The sequence below is a fragment of the Macaca fascicularis genome, chromosome 12 (genome assembly GCF_037993035.2).
Source record: "Macaca fascicularis isolate 582-1 chromosome 12, T2T-MFA8v1.1".
In the NCBI taxonomy this organism is placed as follows: Eukaryota; Metazoa; Chordata; class Mammalia; order Primates; family Cercopithecidae; genus Macaca; species Macaca fascicularis.
Genome location: NC_088386.1, coordinates 128,142,675 through 128,164,427, shown reverse-complemented (window position 1 = coordinate 128,164,427; position 21,753 = coordinate 128,142,675). Strand labels below are relative to the sequence as shown.

The 21,753-nt window shown below is 44.4% G+C and overlaps 1 protein-coding gene across 9 annotated transcripts in view; it reads right to left on the bottom strand.

The window, feature by feature from the left end:
• The window catches only part of DIS3L2 (DIS3 like 3'-5' exoribonuclease 2), a 380,375-nt gene that overhangs the window by 74,306 nt on the left and 284,316 nt on the right, over positions 1-21,753 (bottom strand). For 8 of the 9 annotated variants that reach the window (XM_065526247.1, XM_074010517.1, XM_065526248.1 and 5 more), the window contains 2 exons: positions 15,892-15,999; positions 1,602-1,835 (listed from right to left, as the gene is read on the bottom strand). In XM_065526247.1, the coding sequence (XP_065382319.1) occupies positions 1,602-1,835; positions 15,892-15,999 (342 nt within the window). The remainder of the gene's footprint in view (positions 1-1,601; positions 1,836-15,891; positions 16,000-21,753) is intronic. The other variant, XM_065526250.1, reaches the window with a different exon arrangement.

Genomic DNA, 21,753 nt, shown 5'->3' with positions numbered 1-21,753 from the left:
TAGGTTTTCTGTAATCCCCTATGCCTTTAGTTTCTCTTCCACCACGTCTGCTGTCTTCTTCAGCGTCCGCTCTGCCTCCTGTCTCCCTGTCAGTATTCTCACATAGACAGGGCTGCTCAGGCTGCCTGAGCCCAGGTCGGGGAAGGAGGAGCAGGAGAACTCCAGAGGCTACCCTGACTCTGCCACGCACAGGCAGGACAGGTCATCCACTGGTCCCGAGGGCAGCCACTTCTTCCTAGGCCCAGGGCAGAACCTCTTTGCAATGCCTGCTAAGAAGCATTTGTGCAAGGCTATTGCAAAAGGTAGGATAAAATCAGAACTTCAATCAGAGGGCTTTACAAGGCCTTTCAGATTTCTCCCAGCTGACAGGCTTAGGGAAAGAAGTCTGCATTAGGCAGTCTGGTGAACAGTTCCACATTCCTACCCACCTCATTTCAGATACATGGAAACTTCCCAGAGCACACACAACAAGCAAGGAAGGAGAGTTTGGGTAAGAAATATAAATGAAGGAGAAAAAAAGTCCATAATACAAAACACAGTCTCTGCTCTGTAATATACTGACAAACAATGAAGAAAGAAATCCTGGGTCCTAATAGTTACTGACTCTCAGACATGGGAATTCAAGCAGGTTTAAGTGACAGCTGCCTAAGTCCCAGAGGGCTGCCAGCATGGCTGTGAGATTTCAGAGTTATCAATAACAATCCAGGCCAATGTGTTCTTCAATAGCCAATGTTCTACAGCAGGGGTCCCCAACTGCCAGGCCACAGGCCATACTGGTCCATGACCTGTTAGGAACTGGGCCGCACAGCAAGAGGTGAGCGGTGGGTGAGTATGACCACCTGAGCTCCGCCTCCTGTCAGATCAGTGGCGGCATTAGATTCTCATAGGAGTTCAAACTCGACTGTGAACTGTGCATGCAAGGGATCTAGGCTGCACACTCCTTATGAGAATCTAATGCCTGATGATCTGAAGTGGACGTTTCATCCTGAAACCATCCCCCACCCCGGTCTATGGAAAAACTGTCTTCCACGAAACCGGTTCCTGGTGCCCAAAACAACGGGACCGCTGTTCTACAGTCTCCTCAGTTCTCTGCTTCTTCAGATATTAATCTGGAATTTGTTAACAAATAACTCTTTTGGGAGATGAGGTATAAGAAGAAATACTTTTTTTCCAAGCCTTCGTATCAGATACTGGTCAGCTGCCTCCTAAATTTCCATGCCTCCTATTCTTGCCTCCATTAAAGAACAGATTTGAGTAGAGACCTGAGGTGAGGATCACAGACTGGACACAGCCTTACCAGGGAAGACCAGCTGGGGGTTTTGGTCAGAGCCACCCACACAGACCCACTCTTTGCCTTGGCTCATGTCATTAGGCCTCGTGTACCTGTGGAATCATACAAAATACAGAATATTCTGCATAATATCCTGTATTTGGAGAGTGAATGGAAGTTAGTTCCTGCCGGCCTCAGAGAACAAGATTTTAGTGTGGTGACTGGGCAAGGAGAAGGAAGGAAGAGTCTAAGCCTGCCAAGCTGCCCTCATCCATGCTGGGTTCAGGCACGAGTCAAATCTGTTGGCTGCACTAAAAAAACATGTACTGACCTGATCCAAACGAAGTGCGCCGTCCGCAAAGCGCTGCTGGCGTAATTGCTTGGCAATTTGGTGGAGATTCAAGACGGCCTGGTGTACCTCCTCGCTGCTATGCTCTGGGGAAATGGGGGGCAGCTCTTTCGCAGGGATTTTCTCAGTTGGGCTTTCAATCATGCTCTGTGCATGCTCGTAGCTAAGTTTGGTACAGGAGCAGATGATGGTCCGGCCAAACCATTCATCAAGGATCTGCAAAGATGGACAGATTGTGAGGGAATTGTGAGGACCAATTTTTTTCAGGTTTTTCTTCCTTCAACCATTCATCCATACACATTCAACAAAGATTTACTGAGCACTGACTGTGTGCTTGGAATGGTGGCAGGTTCGGGCTAGGTACCCAGATGAATCAGCATGGAAACTGCTGCCCTCAGGGAGCTTAGTCTCCACCCGGCGTGGAATTAATCCAATGGGCAATGGACGCCTATGAACGGTCCCCAAGGACACCAGTGGCACAGATAAGGCATGCTGGAGGCTTTTTCATTAGTTTCGGTGAGTGGGCATCAATGTTGACACTGAGGGGAGTAGAGGAGAGAGCTGCCAACAATGTGGCAGACAGGGACTCTGCAGGCTTGGGAACAGCTCAGATGTGGGGTGAGGGAGAAGGGGAAGGCGGGGCCACTGACAGAAAGAGGATGTCGACACTGAGGGGAGTAGAGGAGAGAGCTGCCAATAATGTGGCAGACAGGGACTCTGCGGACTTGGGAACAGCTCGGATGTGGGGTGAGGGAGAAGGGGAAGGCAGGGCCACTGACAGAAAGAGGGAACACAGGTGGAGAAGCAGGATGGGGCTAGAAAGAGAAAACCCATTCTGACTGTTCCACTTGGGGCACATATGTTGAGACAGAAGTCTAGAACAGGCTTCTCAATCTCGGCACTGTTGAGCTGACTAATTCCTTGTAGGGCAGGGGGCTGAACTGTGTATTATAAAATGTTCAGCAGTATCCCTGGCCTCTATCCATTGGATGTCAGGAGCACCTCTCCCTACACCAAGTTGATAATCAAAAATGTCTCCAGACATGGCCAAATATCTTCTGGGGGAAAGCTGGCCCAGGCTGAGAACCCCTGGGCTTGAAGGAGATATATCCAAGTTTAGTGGTGGTGCCAGCTGAACGGTGGGATTACTACTGAGGTGCACTTTATTATTATTTTTACTTCTCTGTATTTTGTATAACAAATATGTATTACTTTTTAAAAAAGGGCATTAAAACATTTTGGGGACTCCTGGGTCTGAGGTTCAGGGAGAGATGTAGGCGAGGGGATCTGGCAGGCATTCGGATGTGGGCCTGGCCCGTCTGGAGGTGGAAGGATCTATGGAAGAAAGGGCGGTCGGGAGAGGCGGGGCTGCTTGGCCTAACACCTCCTTCATGTTAAGGAGAGATGAGAAGCCAGGGAATGAAAACAGTAGAAAAACAAGAGAGCTGAGAGAGACAGGACAAAACCCAGGAATGTCCCCCGTTAGGAAAAGCAGGAGAAAAGAGCTTTAAGAAAGGGGACTCAAAGGCAACACGGGACACTCAGAGAGCCATTGCTATTAGACAGGCATTGTTCACACTCTCCATATGGCAACTATTTAATTCTCATAACAACGCGATGAGGTAGGAATTATGCTATCCTCTTCTTCAGCTGAGGAAGCTAAGGCATAGAGAAATTAAGGAATTTGCCCAAGGTTACACTGCTAGAGACTGGCAAAACTGGGAACTGAACCCAAGCAGTCCAGCCCTAGACTCTCTCTAAACCACAAGTGTATGTCCAATGCCACTTGGATATCAAGGAGGAGAAAACAAAGACAAGCTCCTGGCATTGAGCATTTGCTGGTTGGTGGTATTTAGGAAGGCTGTTTTAGGAAAATATAGGACAGAGGCAGAGTCACACTGCAAAGGTTTAAGGCATGTACTGCAAATGGATTCTGGAGATGCTGTGAGGAGGGCTTTAGCTCTTCTCACTCCCAGGGCAGCCAGAGCTTCGGCCTCCCATCAGCCTCCTGCACACATCCCCTATGCCACTCAAACAGCTACATCTTCTGTGTGTGACATGTGAAAAAGCCTGGGAAGCACCGGGTTAAGGATAGGTGGAGGCATTGGAAGTGGAGGCAATGCAACCAGTGTGGATGAACACTTCCAAAAGGACGGGAGGGAAGGAGCGCTTTGGAATGAGCAGAACAGAGGGCTGTGTGGCGGTTGTAGGGTCAAGAAGAGAAACCAGCATTGAAGGAAGATTGAAGACACAAGAGAACAAAAGGGATTTTGGGCCAAGTGGAGGCCATCCATCCTGGACAGAGGAAGCGTGGCCTGGTGGGGAGGAAGGAAGGAAGGAAAGGGGAGGTCTTGAGACCTTAAGGGGAAGAAGAGGGAAGTGGAGAGCATGACTATCACAGAACCCCAATCTATGTAGTCGAGCATGAGGCAAAGAACAAAGGAGGCTAGGTGGAGTTCGAGGGCCTGAGGAGAATGGAAAAGCTCTGAGATAAATGCGTGGAAGTGTATTTCCTGTGCAAGAAAAGGGAGGGAGTGCCAGTCAAGAGTAGAACCTTTTACCTTTTAACCTGAGCTTGCAGACATCCCCCTTGCCTTGCTCTTTAGCAGCCAACCCTTCTGTTCACAACCTCTGAGACAATACTTTCCAAAAAGCCAACTGAAGAGTCTGTAGGCATTCCCCATGGGGAAGGCCTGAGCCCTGCCCAGGAGCTGTTCACACTACAAAGCCTCCAGGGAATACAGCTTCTGCCCTGGAAGGCTGGAGAGACCACTTTGGTACCCTCACCCTCCCTTAAAGGAAGCATAAATACTCTCGAAAAATGGCAGCCATGGGGTAGAGGAAGAGAATGGTGGCAACTACTCACATTTTTGTCCAGAGCAAAGTCTTATAAGAGTCTTGAATCTGTAATCACTGACTTTAACTTTTCTTTAAAAACAATCCTGAAACTATTCTTTCCATATTATTCCAAGAACTACCACTATCCAAAGACATAAGGGATTCAAATAATCTCACAAGTCTTCCACTGTGGCAAGCAGGTCTGAATTTGACTCTCAGGAAGCATGTGTGTGCTGTGGGCAAAAGCAACTGTAGAGTCAATTCCAGGTACCACCTGACAGTCCCAGTGGGGAGGGCCACGTGCAGGTCTCCAGAAGAGTCTGAAGAGCCCCTTTTAGGCTCAGCCAGGCTTGTCCTCCTCGCACATCCACATTTCCTGAAGAGCTGCTCCAGCCTCCTCTGGAATGACAGGGCCATGACCTCTTCATTCTTGTGGTCTCAAGGGTTTCCCCTGGTGATTTAGCTTGCTTCCTTTTCTACATTTCGTTCCAAACCCAGTCACTCCTTCTGTGCGTCTACATCGTGCTGTACAGTCTGCCTTCAGCATGTTCAGGAAATGTCAGTTTCAATTCTATTCCACCGTTCTCTTTCACATTTCACAAGTGGTCTGGAGGTTCCCTCCAGCATCCAGGATTCAGGTCACAGGGTCTGCAGCCTCCCAGGGTCTGTGGTCTTTTTCCCAAGTGAATGCTCCAGCATAGGGCAACCACTCCACCCTGATCGGGCATCTGTTTTCACATAAACCATGGGTCAAGAACTGCTTTCAAAATCTAGTGAATTTTGGTCAAGCATGGTGGCTCATGCCTGTAATCCCAGCACTTTAAGTCAAGGCAGGTGGACTGCTTGATGTCAGGAGTTTGAGACCAGCCTGGCCAACACAATGAAACCCCATCTCCACAAAGAAAAAAAAAAAAATTAGCCAGGCATGGTGTGGTGCACGCCTGTAATCCCAACTACTCAGAAAGGTGAGGCACGATAATTGCTTGAGTCTGGGAGGTGTTGGTTGCAGTGAGCGGAGATTGTGCCACTGCACTCCAGCTTGGGCAACAGAGTGAGACTCTGTCTCAAAAAAACAAAACAAACAGAAAAAAACTTAGTGAATGCTCCAGGCCCTCTTCCCTGAAATATTTATGCATAAAACTTAGCAGCAAGTTCCATGAGGTTCCCAGACACCCCTGTGCCCTGCATGCCCCTGTCTCCTGGCTCTAAGCACATCTCTGTAGCTCCCTCTCACCCCTCTGATTGCTGGCCCTGACGAGGAGCCCCTTGGAATCTTGAGGTATTCCTAAAATTGATTACCTGAGACTTGCCCAAAGCAGCAGCTTGTCACTCTTTACCAAAGCCTGCTCACTGCCCACGGTGGCACTGGCTATCAGTTCATTTGAGCTCCCTATTTTTTCCTTAATGGGCACCTCTACTTTGTTTCCTTATCAGTCAAGACAGATATCCCTTCCTAACAGCACATAGGAACACTACCAAATTGGAGACTGCAGTGCTGATGATCACTTTCCCATAGCTCTTTTGCTTCACTTCAGTCCTCTTCCTTAATGCCTGCAACCCTGAAAATCCATCCCAACCTTCTCTTTAAATACACGAAGGGCTGAGGTAGAAGCTTGAAGAGCCATCAGGAACTTCCTGCTCAGGGACAGGGACCTCTGGCAGCCGAATCTACTCTGCCTTAACACAATCCAGCGCTTCTGGGAGTCATAGCTGACATGTACTGAAAAATGATTAGGCCAGGGAAAGAGGGCCTGAAACCATCCTCTGCAGAAGCCAAGCAGAAAAGAAAGGAGCCTGTTGTCGCCTGACACAGAGAAAGGCAGCAAGAAAGCAAAGATCCAAATAGAGGGGGTCCTCAGAACAGCCAAGCTCACAGTATGGAAGGCAGGCCTCTCTGGATGGAACACCTCATTACTTTCCAATTTGGAAACTGGATTCACATCAATGCCCAGTGCATAACCACAGCCAGTGGCAGAAGACAAAAGGACAGAGTTTTTCATGGAAAAAGTAGAAATAGCAGGGGGAGCTTCAGAAACAAAACCCTTCATACCGAAGATCATGTCTTTCCTCTTTCTTTTTTTTTTTTTTTTTGTTTGAGACAGAGTCTAGCTCTGTTGCCAGGCCAGAGTGCAGTAGCACGATCTGGGCTCACTGCAACCTCCGCCTCCCGGGTTCAAGTGATTCTCCTGCCTTAGCCTCCCAAGTAGCTGGGACTACAGGCACGTGCCACCATGCCCGGCTCATTTTTTGTATTTTTAGTAGAGATGGGGTTTCACCATGTTGGCCAGGATGGTCTTGAACCCCAGACCTTGTGATCTGCCCGCTTTCGCCTCCCAAAGTGCTGGGATTACAGGCGTGAGCCACCATACCTGGCCCCTCTTTTCTTTCTTAATCACAGGATTTGGGTCATCTTCTGTAGGCAGGTGAGTTTACTGCACATACTCTGGAATATCACTGTTCAGAATGTCAAGTTAAATACAGTGCCAACACCGACTGAAGGCGTATTACTGGGAAAAACCTACTGAAAAAGGAGTAAATGATTATCTACCGAAGCATCGTAATTCAAGGCCTACCTACTGTACTAAGTAAGACTGGAAGTAGTCTAACACTAGGAGTATTCTTATACCTACTACTTCTAAAATCTCCCAGCACATCTGGGAGGAGAGCATTGTTCAGCCCATTTTACAGTTGAGAAAACAGGCCAGGAACTTGTCAAAAGTCATACAAACTCCTAAGTGGCAGCCAAGACCAGATCCAGTTAAAGACAGACCCAAAATCTAGTGTTACTTTTATTACATTTCAGGTGAAGGTCATAAATTAGACAGAGGCAGATGATGAAGTAAAATAAACCAAGTATGTCTCAAACACATATCAACTTCCTATATTGATACAAAAGTATGACCACCTCCTTTGAAAATTATTCAGTTCCATTCAAATGTATTTTTAAATTTATCCTCTGAAAAATGTCAGCACCTCATTAAGATATATCTCTGGTTGAAAAAACTGCAAGTGGGGTTAATTTATAATCTTAAATAATTAGGTACAAAATCACTTCTGCAGCAGCTCCGGGCTTCTGTATGCAAAATATTTTGTTCAAAAAACATACGAGGAAGAAAGAAACCTTTTCCTGACTGGAACAAAACCAGGCTGTTTGGAGTGATGGTGGGTGGGAGGCAGAGTGGATTTTGGCTGCTTCTTAGAGCTACGAACACAGGGCAATCATCCTTAGTAGGGGCAGCCCTGCAGTGAAAGAAGTCAAAGGTGCCAAGCAGCAAGTGTCTGAAAAGGACTGGGCTGAGAGAGGATGGGCTGGAAGAGAGCAGAGAGAGGCAGGTCATGCCTGTGGTGGAAAGGACGCCAACTTGCTAGGGAAAGTCCTAGCAACTGCAGACGACAGAGACAGTGGGGTGGCTACAGCAAACAAGAGGCTCCTCCACAAGCCCCAGCCCTCGCACTAGTGCCACTATCACCGAGCAAAGCTCAGGCTTCCCCTGAAATAGGAAGAGATGAACACAGTAAGATTAAGGCGTGAATATCTAGACTGAAGCACCATTGCACACAATCCACTTACACCCAGAGGAATGCTCGCTTTCTCTTCACAGGTGGCTCACTGCAACTTCCGCCTCCTAGGTTCAAGCAATTCTCCTGCCTCAGTCTCCCAAGTAGCTGGGACTACAGGCGCCCACCACCATGCCTGGCTAATTTTTGTATTTTTAGTAAAGATGGGGTTTCACCATGTTGGCCAAGCTGGTCTTGAACTCCTCACCTCAGGTAATCTGCCCACTTCAGCCTCCCAAAGTACTGGGATTACAGGTATGAGCTATCACGCCCAGCCAAATATTTGTTTATTTATGTATTCATTCATTTATGTTTTAGAAACAGGGTCTCGATCTGTTCTCCATCTGATCAAGTGATCCTCCTGCCTCAGCCTCCCATGTAGTGGCAAGGCAGAGAGGAATTTTGATGTGGCAAGGGGGACTTCAGCAGTTGAAGTTGGCTAGCCTCTCTGGTTTCCAAGAAGAAGAAATGAAAAGTACTTGGGAAAATGATGGGTCTTAAAGGGAAGAGGAGTGGAAAGCAAGGCTGAGGTTGAGGAACCTAAGAAAAAAGGCTTGGAACCTAGTGACAAAAGGATTCCCAAGTAGCACTAAAGGTTCAGCTGAGAAAGCCCGAACTGGTACACACCATAGTTCTACAATGTCCAATTCTCAGAATGGAATGAGTTAAGCAGGGAGGAAAAGATCTGCTCAGCTACAAGGAAGAGGCAGAGGCTTGAAGGATATGAGAAGATGGCAGGTGGGGAAATTCAACCTTGACTGATGTCAAGTCCCTGGAGCTGGGGAGAGGGCCTGCAGCACAGCAGAGAGCTCGGTTATACATCAAAGGCAGCTTCTCTCCTGCGAGCAGCAACGCTCCAGGACATGAGAGGAGAGGCTGGTTGCAAGAAGACTCTGGAGTCCATGCATTTCTAGCACAGAAGACAGGCAGAAAAGAATGAGGAAAAAGTTACCATTGTCAGGACGTTTTATCTTTTATTCTGAATGACAGATTGGAAAGTTTTAATGGAGAGACAAGGCTTAAGATTCAGAAGGATCACTCTGACAGCTGTATGCAGAGGAGATGACGTGGGGCAAGGGCAGAGGCTGCAAGGACAGTCAAGAGGCCACTGTATTTGTCAAGGTGAGAGAGCATAGCTTGGACCCAGGTATTAGTGCCAGTAGTTAAGGAAGGGGGCTGATTCTGGAGGCATTCAGAAAGCAAAGCAGCGATGACACACTGGCAGACTGTGTGCTGCACTGGCAGATGCAGCACGAGAGAAAGACCAAAGTCAAGAATCACCCCGTGGTTTTTGACCTAAGTAAATGGCTGAAACAGGTGACTTCCATAGTACACTCTGGGTCCTGACTAATCCTATACAGCACACAGCAGGGATGTCACAGGAGATACAAACTGAGGAGAGCTAATCAATTGTGAAACCCTTCTTTTATTTTTCTGATCTTTGGCCCTAAGATTCTAAGGTTCTAAGGTCTAAGGACTTAGTTACTAAGTCAGAGAATAAGGCGCTCACAACCAACATGTGAGAAATATGCTAAAAATAAATTATTCAGCGTTTATTGACCTAAAAGCCTGAGCACTAGCTTAATGAATGCATACATGTCCAAGATTTTCTTGTGAGTGTTTAAAAAAAAAATTTAGTGGGCGTTAAGAAAACTTTGGAACAGTCTTTCTATAGCTGACCACGCCTGCTCCAGAAAGTAAGCCATTCCAATAGACTAAGGAAAAATACACAGCTTTCTCCACTTCAACTCCAGGTGAGACTGGTGGCTACGCAGCAGCTATGGCATGATGCTGTTGGCCCCGCTCTGGCTCCTTCTGAGTCCAAGCCAAGACAAGTCACCACTGCTTGCAAAACCAGCCTCAGACTTTGGCCACACAGGCTTCAGAGACCCTCCTCTTCATCACTGGGTTCCTGATGCAGGGCTACCCCTTGCCCGTTGGCCTTCTCTGGCTCCCTGAACCTCCCATCTGGTTCCGAACTTTGCTCCCCTGGCCCTTGCTAACCTCAAGCTTTCCTTGCCAGTGTCTTGAAGAAGCACCATCCCTTGGATGTAAGTCTGGAATCTGACCTCTCATTTCATGCATCTTGACTGTGGGTAAGAGATACTCATCCCAGGACTAACCAACCAGGTCTACCTCTCATGTGGTTGCTTGGTCCGGGTAGGGTGTTTGGATAACCATAGTACAAGGAGTGTGGTTAGTGGGCTTTGCCCTACAACCCTGAGTCTAGTCCAAACTCTCATTACTTCCAATCTGGCTTGGTTTGCACTGAGGCCCACAGCCCCTCCTGGATCCTGTGCCTACTTCACACCTGCTCTCTAGTCCCTAATGCCAGCGGCCTGGGCACCAGACATTAACTCCAACAGAAACCCCAGAGGCCAACTGAGTTACAGTTTGCCACTTTCTAGTGCTTCTTTTATGACCCTCATATTTTAGAAGCTCATTAGATTGGGCAGCTTTTTATTTCTTGGGTCTGACCTTGGCAGACATAATTCAGACTCAAAGTTCTTTTCTGTTGACTCAAGTTAGCTTTCTTCTATGGGCTTTTATTTTCTGTTTAGTTAAACTTTCACAAAAATAAGCATTTATAAAAATATAAAAGCTACACATGTTTTCAAAAAACATTAGAAAATACAAAAAAGTAGAAAAAATTACTCATAGTTTTACTATCCAAACATAACCACTATTGGCATTCTATTTTATTTCCTACTGTCTTTTTCCATTCATTTTTTTCCCCTATGCATGCTCCCACCCCCACCAAAATATGATTGCTGGCATACTGTCCTCATAATTCCTTGTTTTCGGATAGCGTTTGCCTCTTAAATCTTAAAAAAATCTTTAAAAGGGTCCTTTTTTTTAATGAACCAATATTTAAGAGCCATAAAAACCAAATATAATGTGTAGAACTCGTTTTGATCCCAATTCAGGCAAATCTATGGGAGAAAGCAAGGAAATCTATTATGGACTGGGTTTAGAATGACACCAAGGCATTAGTAGTCACTGTTAGGTGTGCTGATGGCATTGTGCTACATAAGAAAATGTCCAAAATTTTTACAGCTTCATACTGAAATATGTCTGAGCAAAATGACATGTCTGTGGTTTGTTTCAAAATACTTTGACAATGAAAAAAAATCTTGATAGTAGTTGAATCTGGGAGGTGGGGAGGATGGGTTTATAGTGCCCTTTACTTTCATGTATGTTTGAAATTTTTCACAATAAAAATATTAAAGTATACATAGTTCAAATAGTTTTAAAGTCTTGTTATGAAAAAAAGCAGCCCCCTGTCCCTCTCTGTTACTTCCCAAGAGTAACTACTTTAACCTCTTCTAAAAGAGTATTTGGGTGTTAACTTTCTATATAACCTGTCTGCTACTTCCTGATTTTTTTTTTTTTTTTTTTTTGGTGTTATTTGCAAACTTTTCACTACAGAAGATAATTTATTTTTCCTTCCATATACACTCCCTCCCCCACCATGCCCACATAACTATTCAAGTCCTTAATCCTCCTAATACATGACAATGATCAGAATTCATTTTATCAATCTACTATTATGGTTACATAAATACTAAGTGTTACTTTTCTATACGACTTTTTATTCTCACTGGAATTAATAACTGTCTTTTTATCAGCTTGATTTCTCTGTGTGCTATATATATTAATCTACTCCAAACCTTCCACCAACTATTCATTTGGTTCTCAAGGTATGGACCATGTACCCCTAGGAATCCCTGAGACCCTTCCAAGGAGTCCAGGAGGTCAAAACTATTTTCATAATAATACTAAGGCAGTGTTTGTCCTTTCCACATGCTGACATTTACACTGGTGGCACAAAAGCCCTCGTGGGTAAAGCGGCTGCCTTGGTGCAAATCCGACAATGGCACCCAGTGCATCTGTGGCTACTGCACTCCAATACCTCATACTTGTATCGAACAACTGAATGCTCTCACCAGAGGAGTAAAGATTATTAATTTTATGATGTCTCAACCCTTGATTGCTAGTCTTTTTCACTTTTGCTGCATGTAGAAGCACGCTGGTGGTCTTGAGGAAAAGCATTTACATAACTGAGTCGTGAACTGATTGCTCATTTTATGGAACACCATTTTCACCTGAAGGAACAACTGACACACAAACTATAGTTATTTAGACTCGGGTATTTTGGGGAGAGTGAGCACACACTCTGGTGTCTGTTTTGTTTTTGTTTGTTTGTTTTCTTTTTGTCCACACGAGGTCTCACTATGTTGCCCAGGCTGTGCGATTCTCTTGCCTCAGCCTCCCAAAATGCTGGGATTGCGGGCATGAGCCACAGTGCTCAGCCCCGCCCCCCCCCCCTTTTTTTTTTGAGGTAGAATCTTACTCCTGTTGCCCAGGCTGGAGTGCAGTGGCGTGATCATGGCTCACTGCAGGCTCGATTTCCCAGGCTTAGGTGATCCTCCCACCTGAACCTCCTGAGTAGCTGGGACTACAGGCGCATGCCACCACACCTGGTTAATTTTTGTATTTTTAGTAGAGACAGGGTTTCAATATGTTGCCCAAGCTGATCTCGAACTCCTGGGGTCAAGCAATCTGCCCACTTCAGCCTCCCAAAGTGTTGGGACTACAGGTGTTAGCCACCGTGCCTGGTGCAACCAACTTCTGAGAAACTATTAAAGTCTGGTGTAGTACAAAAATGAATAGCCACAATTATCTGAAAAAGTTATTAAAATGCTCCTTTCTTTTCCAGCTACATATCTACATATCAACCAAAACAACTGATTCCAACAGACAGAATGTAGAAGCCCATGAGAGGATCCAACTTAGCGTCTTCTTTTTTCCTTTTCAGATGGAGTTTCGCTCTTATTGCCTAGGCTGGAGTGCAATGGTACGATCTCAGATCACCGCAACCTCCGCCTCCTGGGTTCAAGTGATTGTCCTGCCTCAGCCTCCCAAGTGGCTGAGATTATAGGTGCCCGCCACGAGGTCCAGCTAATTTTTGTATTTTTAGTAGAGGTGGGGTTTCACCATGTTGGCCAGGCTGGTCTTGAACTCCTGACCTCAAGTGATCCACCTGCCTCGGCCTGTGAAAGTGCTAGGATAACAGGTGTAAGCTACGGCGCCCGGCGCTTAGCATCTTCTTTAAGACAGACCTGAAGGATAGTGTAGTAGCTTCGACAGGGATACTGACTATCTGGCCCTTTACAGGAAAAGTCTGTCAGCCCTGATCTAAGTGATTCCTTCACTTCTTTCCTGTATTGGATTATTTGTTTCCTGGGTCCCATGTCTTCCTCTTTCTTCATTTACTCCTCCTTCATTTTGGTGAAGCACATCCTCTGGTGGCTTCCTGAGAAAGGGTGTATGAGATGGACATTTTTGTTGAAGCCTTGTATGTCTGGAAAAGCCCTTTCCTACCCTTTTTATTGATAGCTTTGTTGGGTACAGAATTTTGGCATGGAGATCACGGTCCTTCAGAAATTAGAAAGCTTTGCTTCACTGTCATCTAATTTCTAGGGTTGTGGTAGAAAAGTCTGAAGTTATTCTGATTTCTGATTTTATTGTATGTCTTTTCTTTGTCCACAGTGTTCTGAAATTTTATAATGATGTGTCTTGATGATGTGTCTCTATACCTGTGCTAGGCAGTATGCCCTTTCAATATGGAAAATTATATCTTCCAGGAATGGGGCATTTCCTAAAATTATATTGTTGATCATTTCTTTTCCTCTGTTTACTTTGTTCTCTATTTCTGGAATGGTCATTGAACAGATATTGTATATCTTGGACTAGTCCTCCAATTTTTTGTCTTTTCTATATCTTTCTGGGACAACTCCCAACTTTACCTTTCAATAGATATCCTGAATCTCTAATTCTTCTAACCTATGTTTAATTCCCAAGAGCTCTTTTTTTCCCTCCAAATGTTTCTTTTTTAAAGTATCAAGATTTTGTGATACAGCTATTTCTTTTTTTAAAAAATTCCCTAAAGACATAAGTGCTAATTTCTTTTCCCTGCTAGTGTATTTCGTTCTAGTTGCTTTTTCCTGTGTGTTTTCTTCATTTTCTGTTTGTTTACTTTTTTCCTGTTTGTTTGTACTCCAGTTGAATTATACATATACTTAAGAGCCCAAGGGCTAAATGTAAACTCTGGACAGGGCTTCATCAAAGTAAAATAAAGCTATTGTTGAATCAATGCATTAGTAATAGCTTCCCTATTTCATATTAGAAGCTTCTTTCGGGTTGTCTCTTCATACATGGAAATGAAATCCTAAAAAGCTCTGACTGTGTGGGTGAAGCTTATTAATAGTCTGTAAACTTTACTGTAGGGAGAGACAGCTGGGCTGTTGATTGGGAAACTCTAAAGGTTAGTATCTTTATGTTTTTATTCCTCGCTATTCAGATTCCTCAGAGATTTTCCCATGTCCCGACTCATGGATATAGGCCTGGCGACCAGAATTCTGGGGCTGGCAGCAAAAAGAAAGCTGATACTCTTAACATTCAATATGCCAACAGTCACTCAATCTCCCCCAAGGTATCACTACCATCAAGCATGTTTGATGTTCTCTAGTTCCGACACCTCTTACTTTACCCTGTCCAGAGAACACATTTCTGATCTTCCGCTAAGTTACAGGAGGGGCAATTTTTAAAAATAAACTTTCAATACTGTTGTTAGCCTCATTCTCCCCCACCCCTCCCCCACCTTCTAGAATTATCTGGTACTGTCAATTTCTGAATTGTTTAGGGTTCTTCTGCGTAAACTGGGTTGTTTCTTGGCTTTCTCTATTGCTGGCTCAGGATTCAGCTTTCTCAGGACTGCTAAGTCAGTTACACTCATCCATCTGCTACCCAGATTCCAAAATTTTGTTGCTGTTGTCTCCTCTCCCACTCTCTTTGTCCTTGTGGGTTTATGTCTTAAAAAAAAAATCCCTTTACTGTTGTTTTAGTGAGGTTTTGGGAGGGAATGAAAGTAAATGTGGGTATTTGATCCTCTATCTTTATTTGGAACCTCTTTATAATTAAATATCTTTTTTTACTTCCATTTAATATTACAGTATAAACACTTCCCATGTTCTTCCATGGTCTCTGTCAACAACTTTAATAACTGCATATATTCCATTGAGAAGGCACCAGAGCTTACTTAATCAGGACCCTACTTCTGAATGTTTGGAGTTGTTTCGGTTGCAGGAGGGGACTAGTTTCTCTTTCATGTATCTCTCTCCTGTCGTTCCCTATGATATGCATAGGCACATCCCGATAACAGGCACAGACATCTTTTTCCCTATGCTTAGGAATCCCTGCTGACATCCTTCTCTCTGTTCTTGGTCTGTGGTTTCACCACCTTGTGCCTTGATTATAGCACTACCTTGCTAATTCATCTTCACAGCTCCAATCATCCTGCATGACGATGCACCACTGACCTTTCTACAATCAGCTTTCTCATGACACTTCAGAGGAGCCCTAACACCTACAATTCATTTGTGATTCTCCAGTTTGATTTCACACCACCTATGTAAACTTCCCACTTTACCTAACATCCACCTCCAAACAGGCTCTGCTCTCCTAACTGCAGGCTGGGCTGCCCCTCCTGCCTTTGCCAATCCTCATTCAATCCCACTTACACCCTGTCTCCTGCATTAGCCTCCCGGGCATCACTCTGCTTACTCAATTTCTTCCTTCACCTGATAACAGACATGAAACCTGTTCAAAGTGCTTAGGGTCAGTCTTGCCTTCTAAGTGGGGCCAACGGCTCTTCTGAGGCAGGGACTCTGACATTTCTCTATGACGGCTGCTCCATATCTCCCTTGTCCTGGCTACCATGGCACCCAAGCCAGTGCCAGGCACATGGTGAGTACTTCATGACTCATGGAATGGAACAGAGGTAAGTGGAGAAAGAAAACGTGTAAGTTGTTACCTTGCCCTCTGGAGTCAGTGTCCAGATCACAGAGAAGGTCAGCTTGTCAGACATGGGGTTGAGGCTGCACAGCTCCTCACACAGCAGCCTGGGAAGCATGGGGACCACCTGTAAACAGAGCACAGGCCCATGAGCACCTTTCTCCAACCTGCTTAGGAGAAGCCCAGCGGGCAGAGTTTTGGTGAACAGCTTCAGCTTTTCCAGAGCAAGCTGAAGATGGAGGTGGCTCTGTTCCCAAAGACTCTGCAGAAAGACCACACTATTGTATACTTTTCCATGTGCCTCTAGAGTCAGATGGGAATGTGAGCTGGGAAAGTGAGGAGAACTGGTAAAAGAAGACAAAAAGCACATTGCAAGCAATGGAAAATAGCTACATTGTATTATCTACTAAACCTGAAGCTCCAGACTCAAGAAGTACTTGTGCTTTTGGATATAAGTACTCCAGTTGAATTATACATATACTTAAGGGCCCAAGAACTGAGTGTAAACTCTGGACAGGATTTCGTTAAAAGTAAAATAAGCTATTGTTATTGCTGAATCAATGTTTTAGTAATTGAATATACCGCAATTTACCAAATTACATTTTGGAACATTAAGAGAATACTTCACTAAAATATCACTGGAGTGATAAAACTGAAAGGGTCATACATCCAGGTTTCCCAGATAAACATTGTGATCAAGTAGTTATCTATTTTCCCATTTTTTAAGCCTAAATCATTTATTCTCCTTATTGTTCTTTCTGTTCCATAATAAACGGAGTCAACAGTATATACCCTTTAATTAAAAATTGTTTTTCAGCTTACTTTCAAATGATGACTAGAAGTGGTCCCAAAATATTACTTGTTTTTTTCTTGTATTCCAAAGATGAAATGAATATCTCTACCTGTATCTCCTGAAGATACTTCAAAAACTCTCTCCTATCTACGCCTATCTGTTCCTTTTCCCATATTTTTCTTGGGACCATCCACCCCATCTCTCTAACTAAAAACATCAGCAGTACTAGCCATTTACTCAACACACTTACTATGGCCCACTTTGGCTTGCAGTGTTGAGCATGGATAACACTGAAACCCCATGCTAGGTAACTGAGAAGTGATACGCAAAGGGCGGCCATGCTGTAGTTGAGGTACATTTAGCAAATTATGTTTCTTTATGGGCAGAAACAGAACAAACCCCAGCAGCTTCTTATTCTGCATGAAGTATCTGCAACTGTACTCTACTTTAGTACAGTAAATATCTTTGGTATGGAACAGTAAATTCTAGAACTCATGGCCCAAACCAATAACAAATAATTGGCAATTGTTTGATATTTCTAAAAAATGCCATCTCTTTTAACATCTATATGAAACCTAATGACTACCTGATATCTTTGGTAATAGCTTTTCCTAACAGCCTTTGGTAAAAGCTTTTACAGACAACTACTTTTGAAATTTTTTTCTTGCATTACTTTTGCACCATCAGTTCAGACAATACTATATTTTCTTTGCTAACTTATTTTGTGATGCATTACAATGTAATCCAAATATTTAACATTTTCTTGTATATATCAAGTGTTTTATAAAATGGTACATCTTCACCTGTTTAAAAATAGTGCACAAAATGGAGAAAGCTTCAATATGATACCATCATGGTTGAATGATAAAGATTTCACATACTCAGCCTTTGGGCTATCCTAGGGACTGAGTTGGCACCCTCCCTGCCACCCCCCCCACCCCGCAGTTACATGTTAAAGCCCTAACCCCCAGTGTGACCGTATATAGAGATAGGGTCTTTCAGAGGTAAGTAAGGTTAAATGAGGACATGGGGTGGTGCCCTGGTCTAATAGACTGGTGACTTTGTAAGACGAGAAAGAGACACAAGTCTCTTTCTGCATGAGTAGGCACAGAGAAAAGGCCATGTGAGGCCACAGCCATATACAAATGAAGAAGAGACCATCACCAGGAACTGAATTGGCTAGCACCTTGATATGGGACTCTGGCCTCCAAAACTGGGAGAAAATAAATCTCTGTTGTTTAAACTATGGCATGTCACTATAGGAGCCTGAGCTAAGACAGACTACATCAAGTTTGCTGGGTGTGCATTCTTGTATTCTCCTCTGGGCTGCATTAACAGACAGTTTGTTCTATCAACTGTATTTTGGTAACTGGCTGCTTAGCCACCCAGCATGCTTGTTGCAATGACATTAGTCCAGGGCGTAATGCCTTTTGTACAGATAGTGTGTCTTCTAAGCGTTCAAGGCAGTATCTTACTTTAAGTCACAAAACTGAGCATCTGATAATGCATTATAGTTCCTAACTTCATATTTTAGTGTTTGTCAAAAGAAAGTCATTATAACTTGGGCCAGAACTAGACCGTGGAACAGAAGGAAAACACTGATGGAAAAACTAGTGAAATTCAAATAAAGTAAGGAGTTTAGCTAACAGTAATATTCCAATGTCAGTTTCTGAGTTAGGACACATGAAGCGTAGTCACATAAGACATTAACATGGAGGAACTGGGTATGGGACCACTCTGTACTACCCTTGCAAGTTCTCTGTCAACTGCAAGCATTCCAAAATAAATGAGCTTATTAAAAACAAAGTCACTGTTTTCATTAATTGGTGTTGTGTTACACATTTAAATATGAAATAAATGTATGCTAATTATCTAGTGAAAACCTGATCTGTTTCTATATGTTGGAATTTGGGGTTCAGATATAATTTGCAAAAAGGGCCTCACCACTTAAAAAAATACAACAAGGTCTAAAGACCTTTTTACCAATGACTGAAGAAGTATAGGCTCAGGAGCAGCATGGTGCAGGAAATAGAACAAAGGCTTTGCCACCTTTCCTGCGGGCTTGGGGGCTAATCCTGGGCTGATTGCTTCTTGTACACTTTGGTCAAGTTAGTAAAATTTTGAGTCTTGGTCTTCTTATTGGTAGAACAATACTGAAGACGCTCAGTGAAAGCTCACTGGCCAGTCCGTGGTGTCCAAGGTGTGCTGTCACCGGGCTCAGCATTCCCTTCCGCCTTGTGCCCTGGCCCTCTCCTGGGGCACTGGCAACAGCAGTCACATGGGCCTTCCCGCTGCACCCCCTTCACCTGTCTGTGTGCTGCTCCAGCTCTTGCTTGTGCCAGTCCCTCTTTCTGAAACACCTTTCTAGATATTTTACATCTGGCAAACTCTTGTACATCCTTTCAGATTCAGTTCATTGCCACTAAAAGGTTTATCCAAAATCCCCCAGGCATAGTGTGTGCTGTATTTTATATACCTCCCCTGTTCTTTCAAAGATGATTTGGGGCCATCCTACACAGTCAGCCACTTACTCCATCCTCCCTGCTCTTCAGCTGCATTTACCACACTGTCCTAATTGCTTCTTCAGGTGACTCGAGTGCCACGGACACTGAAACCTCAGGAGCAAGGGCCAGGCCTCACTCCTGTCTCTCTCTACACCTGATGCATGGTAGGCACTTCCAGTGTGTAGACAACTGACTGGCTTCTGCCCAGGAGATGGATCACCTCTTTTTTCTATGTTTACTGCATCACATAAAACATTTTATGAAATACACGAGACTTATATTTAAGCATCTCGACAAAAAAAACTTCATAAACAACTAGTATTTTAAGTATAAGCTACACTGTTTGGGCTACTACCTCCTAAAACTTATCAGCACATGCAGTGATTGTGCAGGCTATAAAAATTGTGTGGTGTCCTATATCTTACACAAAAGACATTTTATTAATCACACTGCAATGGTCAGTCACCAATCTAAGTGCTCATGAAAAAGCTGAACTTTAAAACTTTTTGGTTAGTATAATTATATTTAATTTTTTTTTTTTTTTTTTTTGAGACAGTCTTGCTCTGTCGCCCAGGCTGGAGTGCAGTGGCGTGCTCTCGGTTCACTGCAAGCTCCACCTCCCAGGTTCATGCTATTCTCCGGCCTCAACCTCCCGAGTAGCTGGGACTACAGGCGCCCACTACCATGCCCGGTTAATTTTTTGTATTTTTAGTAGATACGGGGTTTCACCGTGGTCTCGATCTCTAGACCGCATGATCCACCTGCCTCAGCCTCCCAAAGTGCTGGGATTATAGGCGTGAGCCACTACGCCTGGTCCCTATTATATTTAATTTTTAAGAAGCATTCCTTATAAAAGACATTTACCAGGTCTTAAAGCAGAATTGAGTTGAAATTCTCATAGAAAACACTCTTTATGTTTATATAGTTTTGTAAATAGATGGTTATTCCTCTGTGTTTCAAAGGAAAAGGAATTAAGAGGTTACAATCACATTTGTGGTTTGGCACATCAGTCTCTCATAAATGGGGCCTAATTCCTGCCAGCGTCACTGTGAATGTGCTCTCCCACAACCCCAGGCACAGCAGGATCCCTGTGGAGGAGGGCTGGAAAGGAGAGGCAGGCAGCCCCTTCTGATCAGCTGCTTTCTCCAATCCAAGTCCCGTATGTCAGAGGGAGACTCACCTGGACCATGGCGTAAGAGTCCATGCACACAGATCAGCTACATGAGGCCTGCCATGGTTCCTGAGAGCCTCGGGGCCAGGGTGATAAGTGTGGAACACCATGTCTGACTGGAAAAGAAAGGTCTCTCCAGGAGTTGGGAAATTCCTGGCTATCATTAAAACTGTGCAAATGTTCACACATTCCCTGACCCCTTGATCCTTTTCCCCAGTCTTATCCTATCTTGTCCTCATTAACTTCGCTATGCAGTGTGAACCACAAGGATAATTCCTTCAAGGTTCTTTATTTACCTCACTTCTACTATCCCAGCTCCACAAACCCCATGATCCATCTTATAAATCGGCCTTTCCTACTTCTGCAAGTCCTCACTGAGCAGTGACAGAGAAAATTGCTGGGCCATATGGAGGTGAGTTGCTAAGCGGTCTTAGTTCTTACCTCCATGAGGGTTGGCAGGCCTTTCACCTGTCTTTGTTAGTTCCTTCCCCACACCCCTCAGATAAGGTCCCAAAATATTACTACTCTCCTCAGACCTCTTACCTGACTGCCTTCTCAATCTTTCTCAATAGAAAACCTCAACTCTTCTTCACAAAGAAAACTGAGATCATCAGACTCAATCTGTTGCAAGCAACCTACCAGCTCTTCCCTTTGGCCAGTCTCTCCCAGGCCCACTCACTTTACATGTGTGCCCTGGTCTCCTGCCATCTCACAATGAGTGTCTTCCATGTCCAAGGCCTGGCCCTCTGGCCTTGTGACTCCACATACCTCTACAACGCCCTCTGGATACCATGAACTGGATGTCCCATGAACATTTCAAACTCCACATGGAGAAGACAAAGTTCAGCATTTTCCTCCCTTCTTCACCTGTTCCACTGTCTACATTTCCTACCTCTGTTAAGAGCAGCACTCCATCCCAAGTTAAATAAGCAAGGAAGCAAACGACCACCACTCCCTCAAAACCACCAAAAATCAAAACCACCAAAAAACACCGCACCCATGCCTCACCACGCTCCTCACCCCTGCCCCCAGAACACAGCTGAGGATTAGCCTGTGATTCTTCACTCTCCTCTCTCTGCCTTCTATATCCAATCACTTCCCAAGCCTAGATCTGAATTCTAACTCTCTCAAATGAGTCTTTTCCTCTCCTCCTTTCACTGTTCAAGTGTGGATATGTCTCTCTTCCTCTCTCAGGATAAAAATCAGTGACAATTCTGGAGCAGAAATTATTCTAGATAAGACTTGCTTATTCTCCAGACTTTTGCATCCTCTTACTAGTCTCCACTCAATGATAATCTGCAATTCCTTTATATTAGGACACACTGCTTTACCTTCCCAATAGTTAAGGAGCTGAATTTAGTAAATGGACTTTTGCATGTCCTGTGGATGAAGGAGGGCCTAGAGGGTTCGATG